Source organism: Pantherophis guttatus, chromosome 6, assembly GCF_059756535.1.
Source record: "Pantherophis guttatus breed Tessera chromosome 6, ASM5975653v1, whole genome shotgun sequence".
Taxonomy (NCBI): Eukaryota; Metazoa; Chordata; class Lepidosauria; order Squamata; family Colubridae; genus Pantherophis; species Pantherophis guttatus.
In genome coordinates this window covers 5,943,768-5,963,494 of record NC_142068.1, presented here as the reverse complement: position 1 = coordinate 5,963,494, position 19,727 = coordinate 5,943,768, and the positions used below count along the sequence as shown (strand labels likewise).

Below are 19,727 nucleotides of genomic sequence, written 5' to 3'. Positions count from 1 at the left end.
GTGTGGGGGCAGGGTGTGGGGGGGCAGAACCGGTTCGGTGATGTCATATCGTCACCACTACCGGCTCGCCCGAACCGGGCCGAACCGGGAGGAACCCACCACTGGTGATACTATGGAAACAGGACCATACAACTGTAAAAAAGGTTCTGTGGAATGCTTTGCCAGGGAGAAATGTTTCCTTTATTTTTTATTTATTAATTTAATTAATTAAATTTATATGCCACCCCTCTCCAAAGACTCAGGGCGGCTCACAATACATTTTAAAAAATAATTATAAAAAAAATTGAAAAATTAAAAACATTAAAAAGTCATTCACGCCATTCATGGCCGGATCTCGCCAGATCACAAGAGCGAGATCAACGGCCCCAGGCCTGCTGGAAAAGCCAGGTCTTCACCGCTTTCCGGAAGGCCAATAGGGTGGGGATGGTCTGGACCTCAGGAGGTAACTGGTTCCAGAGAGCTGGGGCAGCCACAGAGAAGGCCCTCCCCCGCGGGCCCGCTAGCCGGCATTGTTTAGCTGACGGGACCTGGAGGAGACCAACTCTGTGGGATCTTACAAATTAAATTTATATGCGTAATCTATTAATAAATTAATCAATAAACAATCAATTAATCTCACAATCAATTAATCTCACAATTAATCTCACAATAAATTAATCTCACAATCGAGCAACTTTGGGTGACCCTCTGACCCAATCTAATCTTTCAGGACACATACAGTAGTGGCTAAAATTGTGGAAACCTTTTGGGAAACGTGTATTTTTGAGATTTGATGGCTAATAACACCACTTTTTTGGGGAGTTTCAAGATAATCCTATTCCACTGCTGGAATGGCCTGGGAATAGCCCAGACCTTAACCCAATTGAAAATCGATGGAGCCGACTAAAGAAACTTGTTAATCAGACGTGACCCAGCAATAAAACCCAGTTAATAGAAGCAATCATTCAATCTTGGTTTCACTGTCAACTTGCTAAGCTTTCAAGTTGCCATGAGCAGGAGGGTGGGAGAACTGATGGAGCCAATTGATTTCCCTAACTGAAACTGCATTCCACAGATGCCTTTCTACTGCAGTCAGTAGGAGAGCTTTGGGTTTCACAGCCAGCCAAAATGGTTAATTGGAGAATGTGATTTATGACATGGCCAGGGAGGAGGGGAGAGACAGGGTCATGGGGAACGTCTTTCAATTCATGCAGTATTCATGCAGATATTCCATTTTGGCTTTAAGTGCACCTAGTACATGTTGTAATTAATCTTTGGTAGCCAAGAAACAATCAAGGAGGAAACATTAGCCTAATCAAAGAACCATCAAGGATGAAACCATACCCAGCCAAAATTGACAAGGCATTAGAGATAAACAATCAACAAGGGCCACTCCTCCCTGGTTGATGAGACATAGCATGATAACAGAATGTCAACCAAGGAAAACCACAAGGCTCAGAGAACCCTAAGAAATCAACAATCCATGGCAAAGTTTCTCAGATATTGGAGTATTCCAAACTACTAGAATACAGGTAGTCTTAGATTGACAGCCACAATCGAGCCCAACATTTATGTTGCTAAGCAAGACAGTCGCTAAGCGAACAGCTGCCCCATTTTGTAACCTTTTTGCCACAGTTGTTAAGAATCACTGCAGTTTTTAAGACACTAACATGGTTGTTAGGAAATGATAATTACCTAACTTGTTGGGTTGGCAATATATAAACCAGCATTATAGCTTTAAAACTGTATTGCTGTATTGCAACATATTGTGTCCTAATTGGCTTGCTCTATAGCCAATGTAGAGCCCTGGTAGTGCAGCAGACTAAAGCACTGTTATTAACATCAGCTGCCTGCAATTACTGCAAGTTCAAATCTCACCAGGCTCAAGGTTGACTCAGCCTTCCATCCTTTCTAAGGTAGGTAAAGTGAGGACCCAGATTGTGGGGGCAATAAGCTGACTTTGTATAAAATATACAAAAGTATGAAGGCTATTGCTTAACACATTGTAAGCCACCCTTAGTCTTCGGAGAAGGGCAGCATATAAATCAAATTTTTTTTAAAAAAAATGTCCTTAAGAGGGAGCTTGAAACAGGGTTTGTTTCTCTTTGATACTCCTTGCTGGTCGTTACTGTTCTTTACTGCTCTGTGTTTGCTACTATTTGCAACTGTTTATTGTGTATGACTATGACGACTGGTAAGAAGACTTTGTTATTGGAATATCCCTGGACTATTGGTTTACTATCTACTGCTTTATCTGTGTATGACCTGGACTGTTTATTGGACTGTGCCTTATTACTATTTTCCTGTAAGAAAACACAACTCAGTGTATCTGTGTTTTGGCTGTGTTATATTGCAACTGCTCTCAATCGTTTTCATGTGCACACCCTTGCTACTCAAGGGTTGCTCTGCGAATTCCTTAACATTGGTTATGGGCCCAGGATATTGAGAGTTAGTGTGAATACACAGTACCATATTCAGACAGCTGTTTTTGTGGTTTATTGTCCAAGTGAAGATGGCACAAGAACAGTCAACCAGCATATCTCTAATAATCTGGTTAGATGGAACAAACTACGTTTTCTGGTCTACGAATTGGCTTGCTTTCTTGGCTTGTGAAATTTTGTAACCTTTACTAGTTTTAACTATATCAAGACCAAGATAATGCTTAATTTCTCCTAAATTTCTAATTCTGAACTTCTTTTGTAACATAGAAATAATTTCGGTTGCTTCGCTTCAGATTTTGTTATTGTTGCAATATTTTCAGGATCAGACTCAATAAGATTAGCAAGAGTTAAAGGTTTAACTATATATTCTTTTATTTACAATAGGCATTCTATATTCACTGAATATTCACAGATAGAAGCAAGGGAAAGGGTGTAGGTAGCTCCTTATATATACAATGGGTGGAGCTATATGTGGGAGTGGTGAATTATGAATACATTAAGAAGTGAAGAATAAGTTAACCTCTGATACCCTGTTTGTACACTATTTACACATTAGAGAATAAGGCATTTACATCTGACAAATCCCCCTCTAAATGCCGATTCGTTATACAACACCAGTTACACTCAGATTCAGGACAATACAAAACATACAACTTAGAGGTTAAATATTTGTGCTGCTTAGAAGGTAAAGGCTTCGTCAATATATCAGCTAATTGTTCTGAAGTATCGCAATGCACTGCTTTAATAAATCCATCCTGAGATAATTGTCTCACATGTTTAAATTTTATATCTATATGTCTGGACCTTTGTCCAATGGCATCAGATCTAGATATTTCAATGGCTGCTTTATTGTCTTCATGCATAACAAAAGGTAAAGTAGGTTTTTTCCAAACATCTGAAATTAAATCATTAAACCATACAAGGTTATTTGCGGCTTTGGATAAACAAACATATTCCGCTTCAGTCGTTGAAGTGGCCACTAGTTCTTGTTTACCAGTGTACCAGTAAACTGGACAGTCATTTAAGAGAAATACATAACCAGATGTGCTTTTTCTGCATGAGATGTCTCCAGCCCAGTCTGCATCTGCATAACACGTAAGCTTTGGTTCTTTATTATCATTAGGTTCTAACATTAAACAAAAGTCTAGTGTACTTTTTAGATATCTTAAAATTCTTTTAACAGCTTCCCAGTGATACATTGTTGGTTTGCTGACATGCCTGGATAATAAATTGAGTGGTAAAGCGATATCTGGTCTAGTCCAATTAGATATATAAAGGAGTGAACCTATGATTGATCTATAAAATGTGTTGTCCTTGAATTCGGGAGAAGATTCATCAGTATTTCATAGAAAGTCAGTTTGCATAGGAGTATCACAAGGTTTGGCATTGTTTAAATTGCATTTATTTAAAAGTTCTATGATCTTATCTCTCTGGGTAAGTTTGAATCCCCTTTTTGTCTTATTAATTTGGACACCAAGGTATTTGTTTACCTTGCCTAAAGATTTCAACGAGAAATGCTCATTTAATTTAGTTACAAAAGTTTCTCTTCTCTCTTTATGTTTTCCTATGTATAAAATGTCATCCACATAAATCAATACAAATTCAATGTAATCATCACCCCTCTTGACAAAGAAACAATTATCAGCAGTGGTAGCGTTGAAGTCCATGGTCTTAAGTACTTTTACTAAACAATCATACCACCGTTTACCAGATTGTTTTAGCCCGTATAAACTCTTGTTTAACAACCAAGTCTCATTTCTGTTTGTGTATTGACTGTGAGGTGCTCTTACGTATATTTCCTTGTCTAGTTTTGCGTGTAGGTACGCAGTCTGTATGTCATATTGGAATACATCAAGATTGAGTGCTGATGCTACCACTAGAGCTGTTTTGACACTCTCTGTTCTTACAGTGGGGGAATACGTGTCAGTATAGTCCTCCGGATATTTCTGTGCATAACCCTGTGCAACTAATCTCGCTTTGTATAGAGTATTGCCTCCCTCTAAATTCTTAATTTTATATATCCACCTGGTACCAATAATTGTTTTATCTTTAGGTGCAATTGCAGGTGTAAATACATTTAATCCTTGTAAACTTTCCATCTCTTTCTTCATTGCTAATTCCCATTTTTCTTTTTCTTCGCGAGGAAGTTTTAGCACTTCCTCATATGTATTAGGTGTTGTTGGTTCACCATCCATATGCATTACATAATCCTTGTATTTATTTGGCATTTGATTTCTGGTGCTTCTAATGATTTTTTCGGGTTTACTATCGTTATCATGCAAATATCTTGCTTCCTTTTTTGTTAGTGTGTCTGTCTTTATTTTGTGTTGGCTATTTGTCCAAGTCTTGGTTTTGTTTTTATATTTGTTGATATTTTGCTTTTCTATAGTCCCTTTCTCGTGAGATTTTGTATCTTTATATTTATTTGGGAATATTTCATTAAGATGTAATTTAGACCAGTTGGCTTGTTCATGGAACACAGCTGTTCTGGAGACTATAAATTTGTTATTACTATCAATGAATCTGTACCCTTTAGTGCCAGTCTCATATCCCATAAATCTGAGTCTTCTGGACACGTTCTCTCCCTTTCTTCTTAATTGTTTAGGTATGTGTACGTCTGCTGTGACTCCAAATATATGCATGTGTGCTAATTTTGGTTTTCTATTATACATCACTTCATATGGTGTCTTATTTACAATGCTGGACCATGTTCTATTTTGTGTGTAATTTGAATAATGTAAGGCTTCTGACCAGAATTGTTTGCTTAAGCCAGCATCTTCCAATGTGCATCTAATCATGGTTTGTAATGTGGAATTTTTCCTCTCTGCAATCCCGTTTTGGAACACAGAAAATGGACTAGATGTGTAATGTAACATTCCTTTGTCTTTTAGCCATTGGGAGAATTCTTTAGACATGAATTCGCATCCTCTATCTGTCATAATTTGTTTTATTTGGATGTTGTGTTGTGTTTCTATGCGTTTGTAAAATTCTTTAAATTTTTGAAATGTTTCATCTTTGTGTTTTAATGTATAAACAAATCCATAGCGGCTATAATCGTCCACTATTGTCAGGAAGTAACGTTTTCTATAAGTGATTGATGGAGTTAATGGACCAACTAAGTCCATGTGTACTAAATCAAAAATTTTGTTAGTTGATCTAGTAGATTTTCTTGGCCTGGGACTAGTTTTTAGTTTTGTAGATTTACATACTGAGCATTCCAGATAATTTTCACAATTTTTTATTTTAACACCTTCTGCGTGTTCAGTCATTTTTTGTACTACAGGAAAACTGGCATGTCCTAACTTCCTATGTAAGATGTGAGCACACTCATCATGAATTGGTTTACCTATTTTTGGCTTTTTATCATTGTGTGCATCTGTGTGATCATGTGATATTTTACATTCATCATTGTCACTGTTGCTAACATTCTCATCATCTATTTCAATACAATCTTCCATATTTGAATCAATGTTATGTAACCATTTTTCTTTTGTTATCAGATAAGGTAGGCCTCCTTTAATCATCACAGTGCCTATATTTATTTTATTCTTTTCCAAAGTTGCCTTTCCTTTTGAAAAGACAATGTTAATGTCAGAATCTCTGCTTAGTTTTATGGCACTTAATATGTTATGAGGTATTTCAGGTATTAGTAATACCCCCTCTATTTTTCCTAGACCAGGCAAGGTTACATTTCCTCTACCTAATACTTGAACTTTTTCTTGGTTAGCTACCTTAATTACAAATTTATCTTCTGCAAATGAAGACAATATATTTTTGTTATTAGTGGTGTGATTAGTTGCTCCAGAATCAATAAGCCAATTATTGTTCTCACTTTGCTGTGTGTTAGTGTTGTCTTGTTTATTTAACCCATTCAGTGAACCAGATTTTCTATCCTTTGAATTGTCTCTGCCCCCTCTGTTCTCTCTGTGATTTGGTGGGCTCCTATATCTATGCCTTTCTATGGAAGGCTGTCTATAATCGTATTTGTTTCTGTATTCTGATCTATATCTTTCTTTTAAAAATTTTGGGCAATCTCTTCTATTGTGTTCCCTGGATCCACAATTATGACATTTAAATGTTCCACTATATTTTTCTTGGAAAGCTACTTTCCTATATGGTTTGTGTTCTGTGTGATTGTTAGAACGATTCCTTCTTGAATTATCTTCTGTTATCAATTTGTTGGACAGACTTTCTATGGATAAATATCCTAGATTGATTGTGTCTAAATGTGACATAAAATTGTCCCATGATGGATCAAGTGAGTTGATAATAACACTTTTCATTGTTTGGTCTGAAATCACCTCCCCCCTCAAATGCAGTTCAGCTCTTATTTTGTTCAAAGATATTAAATGCTCACTTATGGAAACCCCTGGTTTTACCCTAGACGAAAAGAAATCCTTAGATATTCTTGTGGTGGTAGCTACACTGTCACTGTGAAACAAATTAAACATGCATTGAATAATTTCTGAAACAGTCAAATTTGGCTTAATGCTGTGATACATTGCAGGAGACACACTAGATATTATTAAGAAAAAAGCTCTATGGTGTAAACAATCTATTTTTAGAGTCCAAGGTCTTTTTGGGGGACTAGTGATAAAAAACAGTAAGTTTTCCTTCATAAAGACAACCTGGAGCTGTTGATACCATTCTTGTAAATTAATGCCATCAACCCTTAGTTTTGGGAAGTCACTGGGTAAATTTCCGACATTATTGGGTCCATTACTTACAACCTGAGGTAGTCCGTGGTCTCGTAAATGCAGAAAATTGCAGAACGGCGTGGGGATGCTCGCTACGAGTCTGCATGGTCTTCTCTCCAGTTCATGTCTTCCCGGACCGTCTGCGTAGTTTCGCGCATGCGCGTTGCCCATTTCTTCTTCGGCGTCGTCGGGGAAGGTTCTCCCCATTGTGGCTTGCTCGCTCTGCTCCTCTTCAGACGAGTCGGTCTCTGGTTCGACTTTGGGAGTCCTGACGACGGTGGCTGCTCTTCCTCTTCTATTGAGGGCGTAGGTGCTTGCTTCGGTCTGCGGCGTAGGGCGGTATCGGCAGGGCTCTCTGGGTTCGGGCGTCAGCGCTCTCGTAGTCAGGATGGGAGCGGGCAGGTCTTGAGGCATTGGCTTGCTCGCTCGTTTCTTCGACATCTTTTTAGTAATTTTTAGTTTTGGTCCAAATGCAGCAAAGAGCGTTTTCATTGCTGATTTTATTTGGTGTTTTGTTGAATCGTCCTCACTTTCTGGTTCTGATTCTTCTGAGGTGTTTGAATCTTCTTTTTCGTTTTCGTTGTCTGATAACGTTTTTCGCGCCAGAAATTTTGAATTGAGCTTGCTGATTGGCTCTGCTTCGCTCATCTTGGAGGCCTGTTGAAACCAAGATGGCTGCCGTTCAAATTTTCGCGCGGGATCACCGTTTTTCTTCTTTGTAATGATTTTCTCCGCAATCATTTCACTCACTATTTTTGGGTCTTTAGGCTTTTCATTAGTGATGTTTTTCTCTCTCGCTGCTCCGCTGTTCTTCAGCATATCTTGGAGGTTCGCGATGAGGCTTTCATCATTCTTCTGGCTTTTTAATAGTTTTAATATCTCTGACCTGAGTTCGTTATTCTCTATTTCGATTTCCTCCTGGTCATCAATTATTTCTTCGTCTTCAGTGGTGTATTCTTCGGATTCTCTCGAAATTGCGTTTGTGGATTCGTTGATTATTTCTTGTTCCGTTTCCATTTCTTTGCTGTAGGCCCTGGTGTTGGGCCTATCTTTCTTAGACATTTTTAAGTTTTTTTATTGAGTCAATTAACCATCCTCTGCTACCAGCTTGTTGCAATATTTTCAGGATCAGACTCAATAAGATTAGCAAGAGTTAAAGGTTTAACTATATATATTCTTTTATTTACAATAGGCATTCTATATTCACTGAATATTCACAGATAGAAGCAAGGGAAAGGGTGTAGGTAGCTCCTTATATATACAATGGGTGGAGCTATATGTGGGAGTGGTGAATTATGAATACATTAAGAAGTGAAGAATAAGTTAACCTCTGATACCCTGTTTGTACACTATTTACACATTAGAGAATAAGGCATTTACATCTGACAGTTATAAGTGCTATATCGTCAGTAAAAAGTAATAATAAAGAAACTAAACCATCTTTCTCTTTCTTGAACAAACATGGATCAGTTTATCAGCTACAAAACCCATTGCAACTAACTCATTAACAATACATTTGTTCCACTCGTAACCTGATTGCTTTAAGCCATAAAGACTTTTCTTCAGTCTCTAGCAATCAGTCTTCCCATCAGTTTCCAAACCTAGTGGCTTCTTCATATAGATTGTAAATTGTAATGGTGCATGCAGATATGCAGTTTCAACTTCTATATGATTTATTCTGTAACTATTCTTAGCTGCCAACATTAATGCTGCTCGCAAAGTAGTCGCCCTCAGACTCGGTGCAAAAACTTCATCATAGTCCTAATGTCAGCCTCAGCTTGCCTGCTTCAGCTGCCGTAAGAAACGGGGAGGGATTAGTTATGGAGCAAAGGGGGGGAAGGGAGCAGGAGGTGGTTTTGTCTTTGTAGGAGGGGACTTCGTGAGAAACGAAACTGAATCTTCAAAAGGGGACGGCTGACCAACTGCCCTACATTCCTGATGAATGACGCTGCCAGACGTGTTGCCACCTGACCTTTGGAAGACCTTTGGATTGGCTGATGATTTATGAACACGAGGGGGGGGAGAAGCTTAGTAGATGCATTTCACGCGTTTTGCTCACTTCCAGCTTTAACTGGGTTGCTATTCATTTCATATTCAGTAAAAGTACTAAATTCTTCAAAATGCTTGAGTTTGGGTTTTCCTTTCCTGGATACTGAAGGAAGCATACCTGACACCTTATCTGACTGAGCAAATCCTTGAGCAACTAATCTTGCCTTATGGGTAACAGTCCCATCTACATCAGTTTTTAATTTATAAACCCACTTGCAACCAATTGATTAGATTAGATTAGATTAGATTAGATTAGATTAGATTAGATTAGATTAGATTAGATTAGATTAGATTAGATTTATTGCACTTCTATACCGCCCTTCTCCCAAAGGACTCAGGGCGGTGTACAGCCATATTAAAACACATATAAGCTACAAAATTTGAGAACAATTTAAAAAACAAATATATAATCACCTGGTGGTAACCTAACATTTTCATAAACATCTAACTCCTTCAATGAAGTCAGCTCTTTGTCCATCGCTTTCTTCCAAGCTATCTGATCCTTTTCAGGATACAGTTCAATTTCATTAAAGTTAGATGGTTCTATGTTCACCTGACAGACTACGCTTGCTTGATATCTATCAGGTGGACGTGTCACTCTAGTTGAACATCTAGGCAACTCAGGACTCGGTATAGGTATTTCTTCTTCTACTCCCCTATAACCTCCTCTTCCTTTACAGTAATAGAAGGTTCTTCTTCAATTATCTCATTATCAGGGTTATCAGAAAACACTTGAGTATCCACAATAACGCTATCATTTACCTTGTTGGATTCCTGCTCAAGTTTACTCCAACCAACATGTTGTGGATTTAATAAGACAAACACAACTTTTGGGTTAATCAGAGACAGATTTTATATATTGCGCAATAGGTTCAAGGCTCTGTACATGAAGCGTTGAACAAAGACAGGAATTAGGTACAATGGTTTTATACCCTTCTAGACAAAGGATTCTGTTAGGTCAGCAATTCATATGGTCCTATACATTTATCAATTTTAGTTGACATTTCCTAATTACAGAGTTTCTTTGCAAAACAGTCATAATTCTTTTTGTAGATTACTGAAGCATCTCTTTTATCTTTTGACGATGGACAACTTTTAACTCATGTGGATCCCCTTGACCTAACCAACCTTTAAGCTATATGTCATTAGAATGTTCCTTTCTTCTGACAACTTAGAGGCCTCCTAGAGGAACCAAAAGGATTTTGGCTGAGTTTGTACTTTTCCCAACCAGATGCATTGCTTTTTAGAATAGAGTGAATAGAAAGTTATCCAGTGGTCATCCATCAGAGCCCGCTTCATTACATTAAACATGCTCCAGAAACTTGGCACTAGCACTGCAGTACACACTAGTGGTACCTGGCGCCCAAAATCTATATGACCTGTGGTTGGTTTCATAACCAACAAAAAACAATTTCTTTGCTCTACGTTGTCCCTTTCTCCTCAATTGCGAAGGAATATGACCATGGGGATGTGGCAAAGGTCGTAAGTGTGAAAAACGGTCGTCAGTCGCTTTTTTCAGTGCTGTTGGTCACTAAATGAACTGTTGTAAATCGAGGACTACCTATATTTTAGATTCAAAAGTTTTAAGCCACTTTGATTGTTGTCATGTTAATAATAAAGAAAGAAAACGTTCTGGTCTTTTTCTAAAATTCTGCTTCCGGATCAAATCAACAGTAGAATCCAAGCTTTATGCAATTCAGGTGGCAAAAAAGGACGATCTCTACAAATGATGACCATGCGATGGCTAAAATATATAAACTTGAAACAAAGAACAAGCAAAAGAGTGTATGGTTAAAGGGGTTAAGCGCTTTGGAATTAATATACTGATTGAAAAATGGGAAAACACATGGCTGAAAAAACTAAATCTTTCCTTATAATTTGAAAGAGAACATTTTTTTATAAAACCATGTGCAATTGGTATATGCCTCCAGAAAAATTATCTAGAATATATAAAGATGCTTCAACTTTATGTTGGAAATCTGGAACACACGAAGGCTCATTTTATCATGCCTGCTAGGCTTGCAAAAATAATAATAATTGGGATTCAAATACATATAGCTATATTAGGGGTGAAATCCAGCAGGTTCTGACAGGTTCTGGAGAACCGGTAGCGGAAATTTTGAATAGTTCGGAGAACCGGCAAATACCACCTCTGGCTGGCCCCAGAGTGGGGTGGGAATGGAGATTTTGCAGTATCCTTCCCCCAGGAGAGGGGAGGAAATGGGGATTTTGCAATATCCTTCCCCTGCCACGCCCACCAAGCCACACCGCGCCCACCAAGCCATGCCCACAGAACCGGTAGTAAAAATATTTGGATTTCACCACTGAGCTATATAAAGAATTTTAAAGATTGCTAGTCAGTTAAAACCAGAACTTTTGCAATTGAGATTAATGCATAGATAATTAAAAAGAATTGTGGAAGGTTGTTTTTATATAAAATAACTGCTGCACAATTATATGCACAAAAGTAAAAAGATTCTGAAATACCCACAATGGAAGAATGGCATAGGACCCGGGTACCTCCGAGACCGTCTTCTGCCACCAATAGCCTCCCACCGACCAGTCCGTTCCCACAGAGAGGGTCTCCTCAGGGTGCCGTCAGCCAAGTTATATCGGCTGGCGACGCCTAGGGGGAGGGCCTTCTCTGTGGGAGCCCCAGCCCTGTGGAACGAACTGCCCCCGGAAATTCGTAAGATCTCCGACCTCCGGGCGTTTCGCTGCGCATTGAAGACCCTGCTGTTCCGCCAGGCCTGACTATCAACACAATAGTTTTAAATTGGGGTATTTAAATTTATTGGGGTTTTAAATCTGAGCCACTTTATTTAATTATTTTAAATTTTATATTGTTGTTTTGTCTGTGTTTTTAAATAGGCTGTACACCGCCCTGAGTCCTTCGGGAGAAGGGCGGTATAGAAATAAAATAATTATTATTATTATTATTATTATTATTATTATTATTATTATTATTATTATTATTATTATTATTATTATTATTGGCTGGTAAAGATGTTAGAATTGGCAGAAATAGCAAAATTGACTTGTCTGTGTCAACTCTCAAAGTGTCTCTGGCCTGCTCTTGAATTGCCATAGGCCAGAGCGGATGGGAAACCGGTGAAATGGCACAGCAGCCAAAGACAGATGCACATTCCAGGCTTATCTTTCTCAAGGCTGTATCCAGTGGTGGGTTGCTACCGGTTCATCCCAGATTGGGCAAACCAATAGCGGCAGTGGTGGGAGGCTCCGCCCACCCACCCGGACGCTTCTGTCCATGTGCAGAAGTGACGCACATGTGAGCAAGCATCCACGAGTGAACTGGTAGTGACGGGTTTTGAAACCTGCCCCTGGCTGTATCCCAGGGTTACCTACAGCAGCCCGGAGGGGAGTGATCTCTACAACCCACAAAATTGCTCCGTTGGCGAATGTGATTGATGACACACCCTGGGGGGAGGGGGGAAAAACAGGGTCATAATTGGAGCGTAAATTACGTAGGGTCAGAGCTGGCTTCACTTGGGAACGTGCCGACATGAAGCTCCTAATAAATAATTGGATTTCTTTCGAAGCTTGACTCGACACTCATGATTTAATTAGGGCATCTGTCGGAACCCTGATAGCCTGGTTCTATATATATCTTTAGAAGAATTGATTTCAATAGGTGAATCCTAACACTACAAGTCTGCAGCTGAAAATAATTACGCTCTAGTCCCTTGATCATGTTTTCATTTTGATTCTCATCAAAATAATCTAACTATTTCTAGTTTCCTACTGCTTACCTATTCATTTATAAATGATACTTTAATTCGGATTTCTACTTCCTTCTGTCTGGGATTCTATCACCCATAATCTACCGATTGTGGTTATAGAATCTCTCATAATAACTGAGAGCTTATACAAAAACAAATCCCTTGTGTGTCCAATCACACTTGGCCAATAAAGAATTCTATTCTGTTCTGTTCTGTTCTGTTCTGTTCTATGCTATGCTATGCTATGCTATGCTATGCTATGCTATGCTATGCTATGCTACGCTACGCTACGCTACGCTATGCTACAGTATTCTATTCTATTCTATTGACATTTTGGCTGATTTCACATACCACATTGAAATCAATTATTGAATTAAACCATATTTCTTCATCAGTACGATACATCAAACATACATTAACCAAATAAGGTGGATTACTGCAATACTCTGTCACAAAAAAACGTAATCAAGATTAAAAACTAAAGATGAATGCACCCACTTCCATCCTAGCTCCAACACAGGCCATCTATAAGTGCAGCCATGATTGTTTCATTCTGTACTAAATGCACCTTGAAACCAGACTGAAATGGGAGTGGATAATCAGCTTCCTTCAGGGTTCTCTGCAGCTGTAGGCTGTTCACTTTTTCAATAATCTTTTCCAAATAACAAAGATTGGAGATAGGGTGGTGATAATCTAAAGCTGCTTGGTCAAAGGACAGTCTCTTGAATATAGGGTGTACCCAGTGGTGAGTTTCAAATAATTTCACCACTGGTTCGCCAAAAATGTGAGCGCGCACGCACATGCTTGCGCACGCGGCTTCCGCCATGTGGCGAGGCTCGACCGAACAGCCTTTCGGGGCCTGCTCCCCTCCATCTCTGCTCTCCGGGGCAGCGACTGCTTCTCTCGGCACTGCTGGGAGAGCATCTTGTGCAATTTAACAGCTGTGAGCCGCTGCTTTCCTCTAAATCCCATCCGGACAGCGCTGCGGCACAGAGAAGCAGCAGCCATGTTGAATGCTGTTTCTCTCAGCTTCAGCGCTTTCCAGATGGGACTTAGAGGAAAGCGGCAGCTCACAGCTGTTAAATTGCACAAGACGCTCTCCCAGCAAGAGCAGCAGTGGAGAGAAGCAGCTGCCGACCCAGAAAGCACATGGAGCGTCTTCACGAGCGACCGAGGCTCGGCAAGGGACAGAAGAAGCAGCTGCAAGATCTCCATTGCAGCGCTTTCCAGATGGGACTTTTTACAGGTAAGAACTGTCCGGTCCATTCCCAAACCGTTTCAGCCCTTCTGCTCCCCCCCACCCCCCGGCCCTTCAGCCTAGCGCAGCAGGCTGCAGGCCAAATAAATAGCTTTGGCCCAGGGGGGTGTATTTTGAGGCCAGAGGGGGGTGGCGGCATGTGGGCAGAGGCCCAGGGCAAAGCCGGAGTGGGGGAATGGCGGGGCTCCAACCCGAGGCGAAGGGCAAGGTCGGAGGCAAGGTGCGGAGATTAGCTGGGCCGCGTGGTGAAGGCAAGATATATAGGGTGGGGTGGGGTGGGGCGGGGTGGGCGTGGGGTGGGCGTGGCCAGCCAGTGGCGCAATTTGCTGGTTCTCCAAACTGTGCAGAATCATTACTACCAGTTCGGTAGAACCGGTCCGAACCAGCTGAATACCACCTCTGGGGTGTACCCCTTCCATCTTGAAAGAGAAAGCTTGAGGCACCATCCCCTCCCCCAAAGAAGCAGACACCGTAGCATGGACAGGACCAGGTCCAGGAGGATCCGGCATAGAGGTGGCTAAGCTAACAGCACAGAGAACCCTCCCCACTTCATCAAGAGGCACAAGGTCAAATTAGGATGCCTCAACTGGACTCCAGTTGGAGTGGATCTGAGTATCTGCCAGATATTCAGAATGCCATGCCTGTCTCTACCCATCTGAATCCCCATCAGATACCCAAATCTATCATGGAACCCCTGTTATGCATTGGGCTATTGATAACTTGGGACAGGTCCATGGTTGCCATGGGTCAGCCCAGATTTTATGCTGCCAAGACCTGAGCACCAACAGATTAAGGGGACTCTATTGCCAGCTCAGCAACAGAATCCAGCAACACAGGGAGGAGCAGCAGGGAAGTCAGTACAGCACCAACAATTTCAAGTGTTCCCAAATAAACTGTGGAGGGTGGGGGGGTTCCCCAGTTCTTTGTTATTTTTCTAGCCTACTCTTCCTATTTAGAGGAATCATTTTCAATTATGAGTCCTTTATTTTAGGTAAATAGGATAATGCATATATGAAGACTTTATAAACCTACGTCACTGAGCAAAACTATGAAAAAGGAGACATGAAAAGCAACTAATAAAAACAAGCTGCAGGAGGGTCAAAATCCATCGCAATTTTGATCATGCTCTGCCAACACTGGGGATTAACGAGGAACCGCACGGATCTTCAACGGGAAATGTTGCATCCCAGCCCCTATTACATGCTCCATGTTAAGTCCTTTTAGTCCTTCTGGATGCTGGAAGGTAAATGTTTTCATAAGGTTGGTGAAGAAAATGAAGAGCTCCATCTGAGCCAAAGTCTTCCCCAAGCATTCACGGGAGCCTAAAAATAATAAAGGGAAGATCGTGAGATGCAGGCATGAATCACTACCAATGTCGTTTGTGGTTATAACCTAGACCAGGGGTGTCAAACTCAAGTCCCGGGGGCCAAATTTGGTCCACGGGGTGCCTAGATCTGGCCCATAGGGCTGCCATGAAAATAGTGAAGGATTAGCCCGCTGTGCCTCTGCCAGTGAAAACAGAGCTTGGGAAGGCCGTGTGTGGCTCTTGCAAGCTCCTTTTTCACTGGCAGAGGGTTGCAGGAGGCCGTCGTAGCCGGAAATGGAGCTCGGGAGCCGTTTTTGCTGGTGCATCCTGGCCACGCCTACCAGGGGTGGGTTCTATTTACCTTTACTACCAGTTCACAATGGAATTGAAGTTTCTGCGCATGCGCAGGTCACTGATGACGACATTCGGGGCGGTGGGCGGGGTCCCGCCGGTTTTACTACCGGTTCTTGCGAACCAGTCCGAACCGGGGGCAACCCACCACTGACACCTACCCCGGTCCCCTGAGGTCAAACACAACCCTCAATGCAAACGAGTTTGACACTTCTCAATGCAAATGAGTTTGACACTTGCAGTGTCAAACGAGTTTGACACTGCAAGAGCCTTGGTAGTACAGTGGTCTAAAGCACCCTGTTATTAAGACCAGCTGCCTGCAATTACTGCAGGTTCGAATCTCACCAGGCTCAAGGTTGACTCAGCCTTCCATCCTTTCTAAGGTAGGTAAATTGAGGACCCAGTTTGTGGGGGCAATAAGCTGACTTTGTATAAATATACAAAAAGGATGAAGGCTATTGCTGAGCACATTGTAAGCCGCCCTGAGTCTCCGGAGAAGGGCGGCATATAAATCAAATTTAAAAAAAAAAAAAAACAACTTCTGACCCAGATGCAGATTGGCGAGCATTTTTTAAAATAGCGCTTAGCAACAGCACTTATATACCGCTTCACATGCCGCTTTACAGCCCTCTCTAAGCGGTTTGCACGATCCGCATATTGATCCCAACAATCTGGGTCCTTATTTTATCGACCTCGGAAGGATGGAAGGCTGAGTCAACTTTGAGCTGGTGAGAATTGAACTGCTGGCAGTCAGCAGAATTAGCCCGCAATACTGCATTCTGACCTCTGCGCCACCAGTGGTTAGAGTGCCTGGGAAACTCTGTTCTCAGTCCTGGAATGAGCAGATTTTAAAAAAAACAGTTAATTGTGAAAAGTTCCATGCAGTATAATTAGTTCTTGACATGAAGGCAGCCTATTATGACCGTATAGCCATAAAATAGGTTGGTCGCGTGATTGACCTCGATATAACGACTTTTGTGCACTTATTGTTAAACAAATCACTGGGGTCATGTGATCACTGTGAATAAAATTCAGAGTCATTAAAGCTTTTAGCTATAGAAACCCATTAAAGAACCTTTGCAAAAATCTAAGGGTCGCCCAAGTGCCAAAACTATGGTTCAAAGCTACCGCTAAAGTTTGAAGACGGATCAGTTATATTGTCAGTGTATTTACCTGCCCCAAAGGTCAGGAAATCTTCTCTGAATACAAATTTCCCATCTTGATCCAAAAAGTGGTTAGGGTTGAACTGTCGAGGTGTCTCCCATTGTTTGGGGTCCAGCAGAACAGAGCAGAGATCAGGGATCATCAAGCTACCCTGGAAAAGGATAACATTAACTGCGGTTTTCGCACAGCATGCTTAGCTTAGCCTGATGTCCCAATTAATATTCTCTCTCTATCTCTCTCTCTCTCTCTCTCTCCCTTTCTCTCGTTCTCCCTTTTTTTCTCCCTCTCCCTTTCTCTCTCTCTCTCTCCCTCCCTCTCTTTCTCTCTCTCTCCCTTTCTCTCTCTCTCTCCCTTTCTCTCTCCCTTTCTCTCTCTCTCTCCCTTTCTCTCTCCCTTTCTTTCTCTCTCTCCCCCTCCCCCTCTCCTTTCTCTCTCTCTCCCTCCCTCTCTTTCTCTCTCTCTCCCTTTCTCTCTCTCTTTCCCTTTCTCTCTCTCTCTCTCTCCCTTTCTTTCTCTCTCCATTTCTCTTTCTCTCTTTCTCTCTCCCTCTCTCTCTCTCCCACTCCCTCTCTCTCTCTCCCTTTCTCTCTCTCCCCCTCCCCCTCTCCTTTCTCTCTCTCTCCCCCTCTCTCTTTCTCTCTTCTTCTCCCTCTCTCTCCCCCACTCCCTCTTTCTTTCTCTCCCTCTCTCTCCCTTCCTCTCTGTCTCTCTCTCCCTTTCTTTCTCTCTCCATTTCTCTTTCTCTCTCTCTCCCTCTCTCCCTCTCCCACTCCCTCTCTCTCTCTCCCTTTCTTTCTCTCTCCATTTCTCTTTCTCTCTTTCTCTCTCCCTCTCTCTCTCTCCCACTCCCCCTCTCTCTCTCCCTTTCTTTCTCTCTCTCTCTCCCCCTTTCTCTCTTTCTCCCTTTCTCTCTTTCTCCCTTTCTCTCTCCCTCTCCCTCTCTCTCTCCCCATGTGTGTGCCTTCCAGTCAGGGTGTTTGCCATTGCTTCTTTCCTAGGGCAGAGGGAGAGAGCCTGGTCCAAGGTCACCCAGCTGCTTCATGCCTGAGGCAGGACTACAAGTCACAGTCTTAACCGCTACACCAAAGTGGCTCTTTTTCTGAGCATACATGAACTGTATGCCACCCCATGGCTTAGGGTTTTCACTGCACATTAAGCCACAAGTACAGGTAGTCCTTGACTTACAACAGTCCATTTAGGGACTGTTGAAAGTTACAACGGCACTGAAAAAAAGTGACTAGTAACTGTTTTTCACTCCTAGGACCGTTGCAGCATCCCCGGGATCACGTGATCAAAATTCAGAGGCTTGGCAACTGACTCATATTTATGACAGTTGCAGTGTCCCAGAGTCACGTGATCTTCTTTTGCGACCAGCAAAGTCAACGGGGGGAGCCAGATTCACTTAACAACCAGGTTACTAATTTAAAAACCATAGCGAGTCACTTAACAACTGCGGCAAGAAAACTCGTAACATGGGGGCAAAACACGCTTAACAAATGTTTCATTTAGCGACACAAATTTTGGGCTCAATTGTGGCCGTAACTTGAGGACTACCTGTATAAACTACCTTCATTGGCATATCCTCAGGATGCCCACAGCTGAGGCACTTAAAGCTGTCCTTAGCCATTCCAATTTCAAAGAAATGTTTTTTCCTCTTTGGTCAACGGGACCTTTGCTGTGAGTATGACCTGGCACGATTACTGACCCAGACAAAGCTTGAGAGGTTTTAAACTACTGGAGGTTTTTTAAAAATAGATTGCACAACCATTTGTCTGAAATGGGAAAGGGTTTCCTGCCTGTGCATCAGCAGGGGGGGGGGCTGGGATAGATGACTTCCAGGGTCCCTTCCAACTCTGTTATTTATTTATTTATTTATTTATTTATTTATTTATTTATTTATTTATTTATTTATTTATTTATTTATTGGTTCGATTTATATGCCGCCCTTCTCCGGAGACTCAGAGTGGCTTACAATGCGTTAAGCAACAGCCTTCATACTTTTGTATATACCTGCTTAGTAGGGCTTTCGCTCCCCCCTCCAAGCGGTTCTTTTTTATACAAAGTCAGCTTATTGCCCCCACAAACCGGGTCCTCATTTTACCTACCTCGGAAGGATGGAAGGCTGAGTCAACCTTGAGCCTGGTGAGATTCGAACTTGCAGTAATTGCAGGCAGCTGGTGTTACTTAACAGCACTTTAGTCTGCTGCGCCACCAGTAGTTATCCGCTCCTATGGGTCACTTTGGGATCCTGCATTTATGTCTCTCCCTTCCATATTGTCCTTAGAACCGGATACCGAATACAGAATAACAGAGTTCGAAGGGACCTTGGAGGCCACCTAGTCTAACCCCCTGCTCAAGCAGGAGCCCCTATACCCGTGATGGCGAACCTATGGCACGCGTGCCACAGGTGGTACGCATAGCCATATCAGTGGGCACGCAAGCTTAGCTCTGGCGCGTATGCGTGCACTGTCCAGCTGGTTTTCGGGCTTTCTGGGCCCACCAGAAGTAGGGAAACAGGTTGTTTCCTGCCTCCAGAGGGTGTCAGGGTGGTGCTGGGGAAGGCTGTTTTCGCCCTCCCCAGACTCCTAGAGAGGCTCTAGAGCAGTGTTTCCCAAACTTGGGAACTTTAAGAAGTGTGGACTTCAACTCCCAGAATTCCCCATCCAGCATGGCTGGCTGTGGGATTTTGGGAGTTGAAGTCCATACATCTTGAAGTTCCCAAGTTTGGGAAACACTGCTCTA

The 19,727-nt window shown here is 41.8% G+C and overlaps 1 protein-coding gene across 1 annotated transcript in view; it reads right to left on the bottom strand.

Annotated features, from left to right (window-relative positions):
- Positions 1 to 14,835: 14,835 nt before the first annotated feature.
- The window catches only part of LOC117660242 (cytochrome P450 2J6-like), a 28,289-nt gene continuing 23,397 nt past the window's right edge, over positions 14,836 to 19,727 (bottom strand). The window contains exons 8-9 of the mRNA XM_034408306.3: positions 16,995 to 17,136; positions 14,836 to 15,486 (exon numbers count right to left, since the gene is read on the bottom strand). Of these exons, the coding sequence (XP_034264197.2) occupies positions 15,308 to 15,486; positions 16,995 to 17,136 (321 nt within the window). The 3' untranslated portion in view covers positions 14,836 to 15,307. The remainder of the gene's footprint in view (positions 15,487 to 16,994; positions 17,137 to 19,727) is intronic.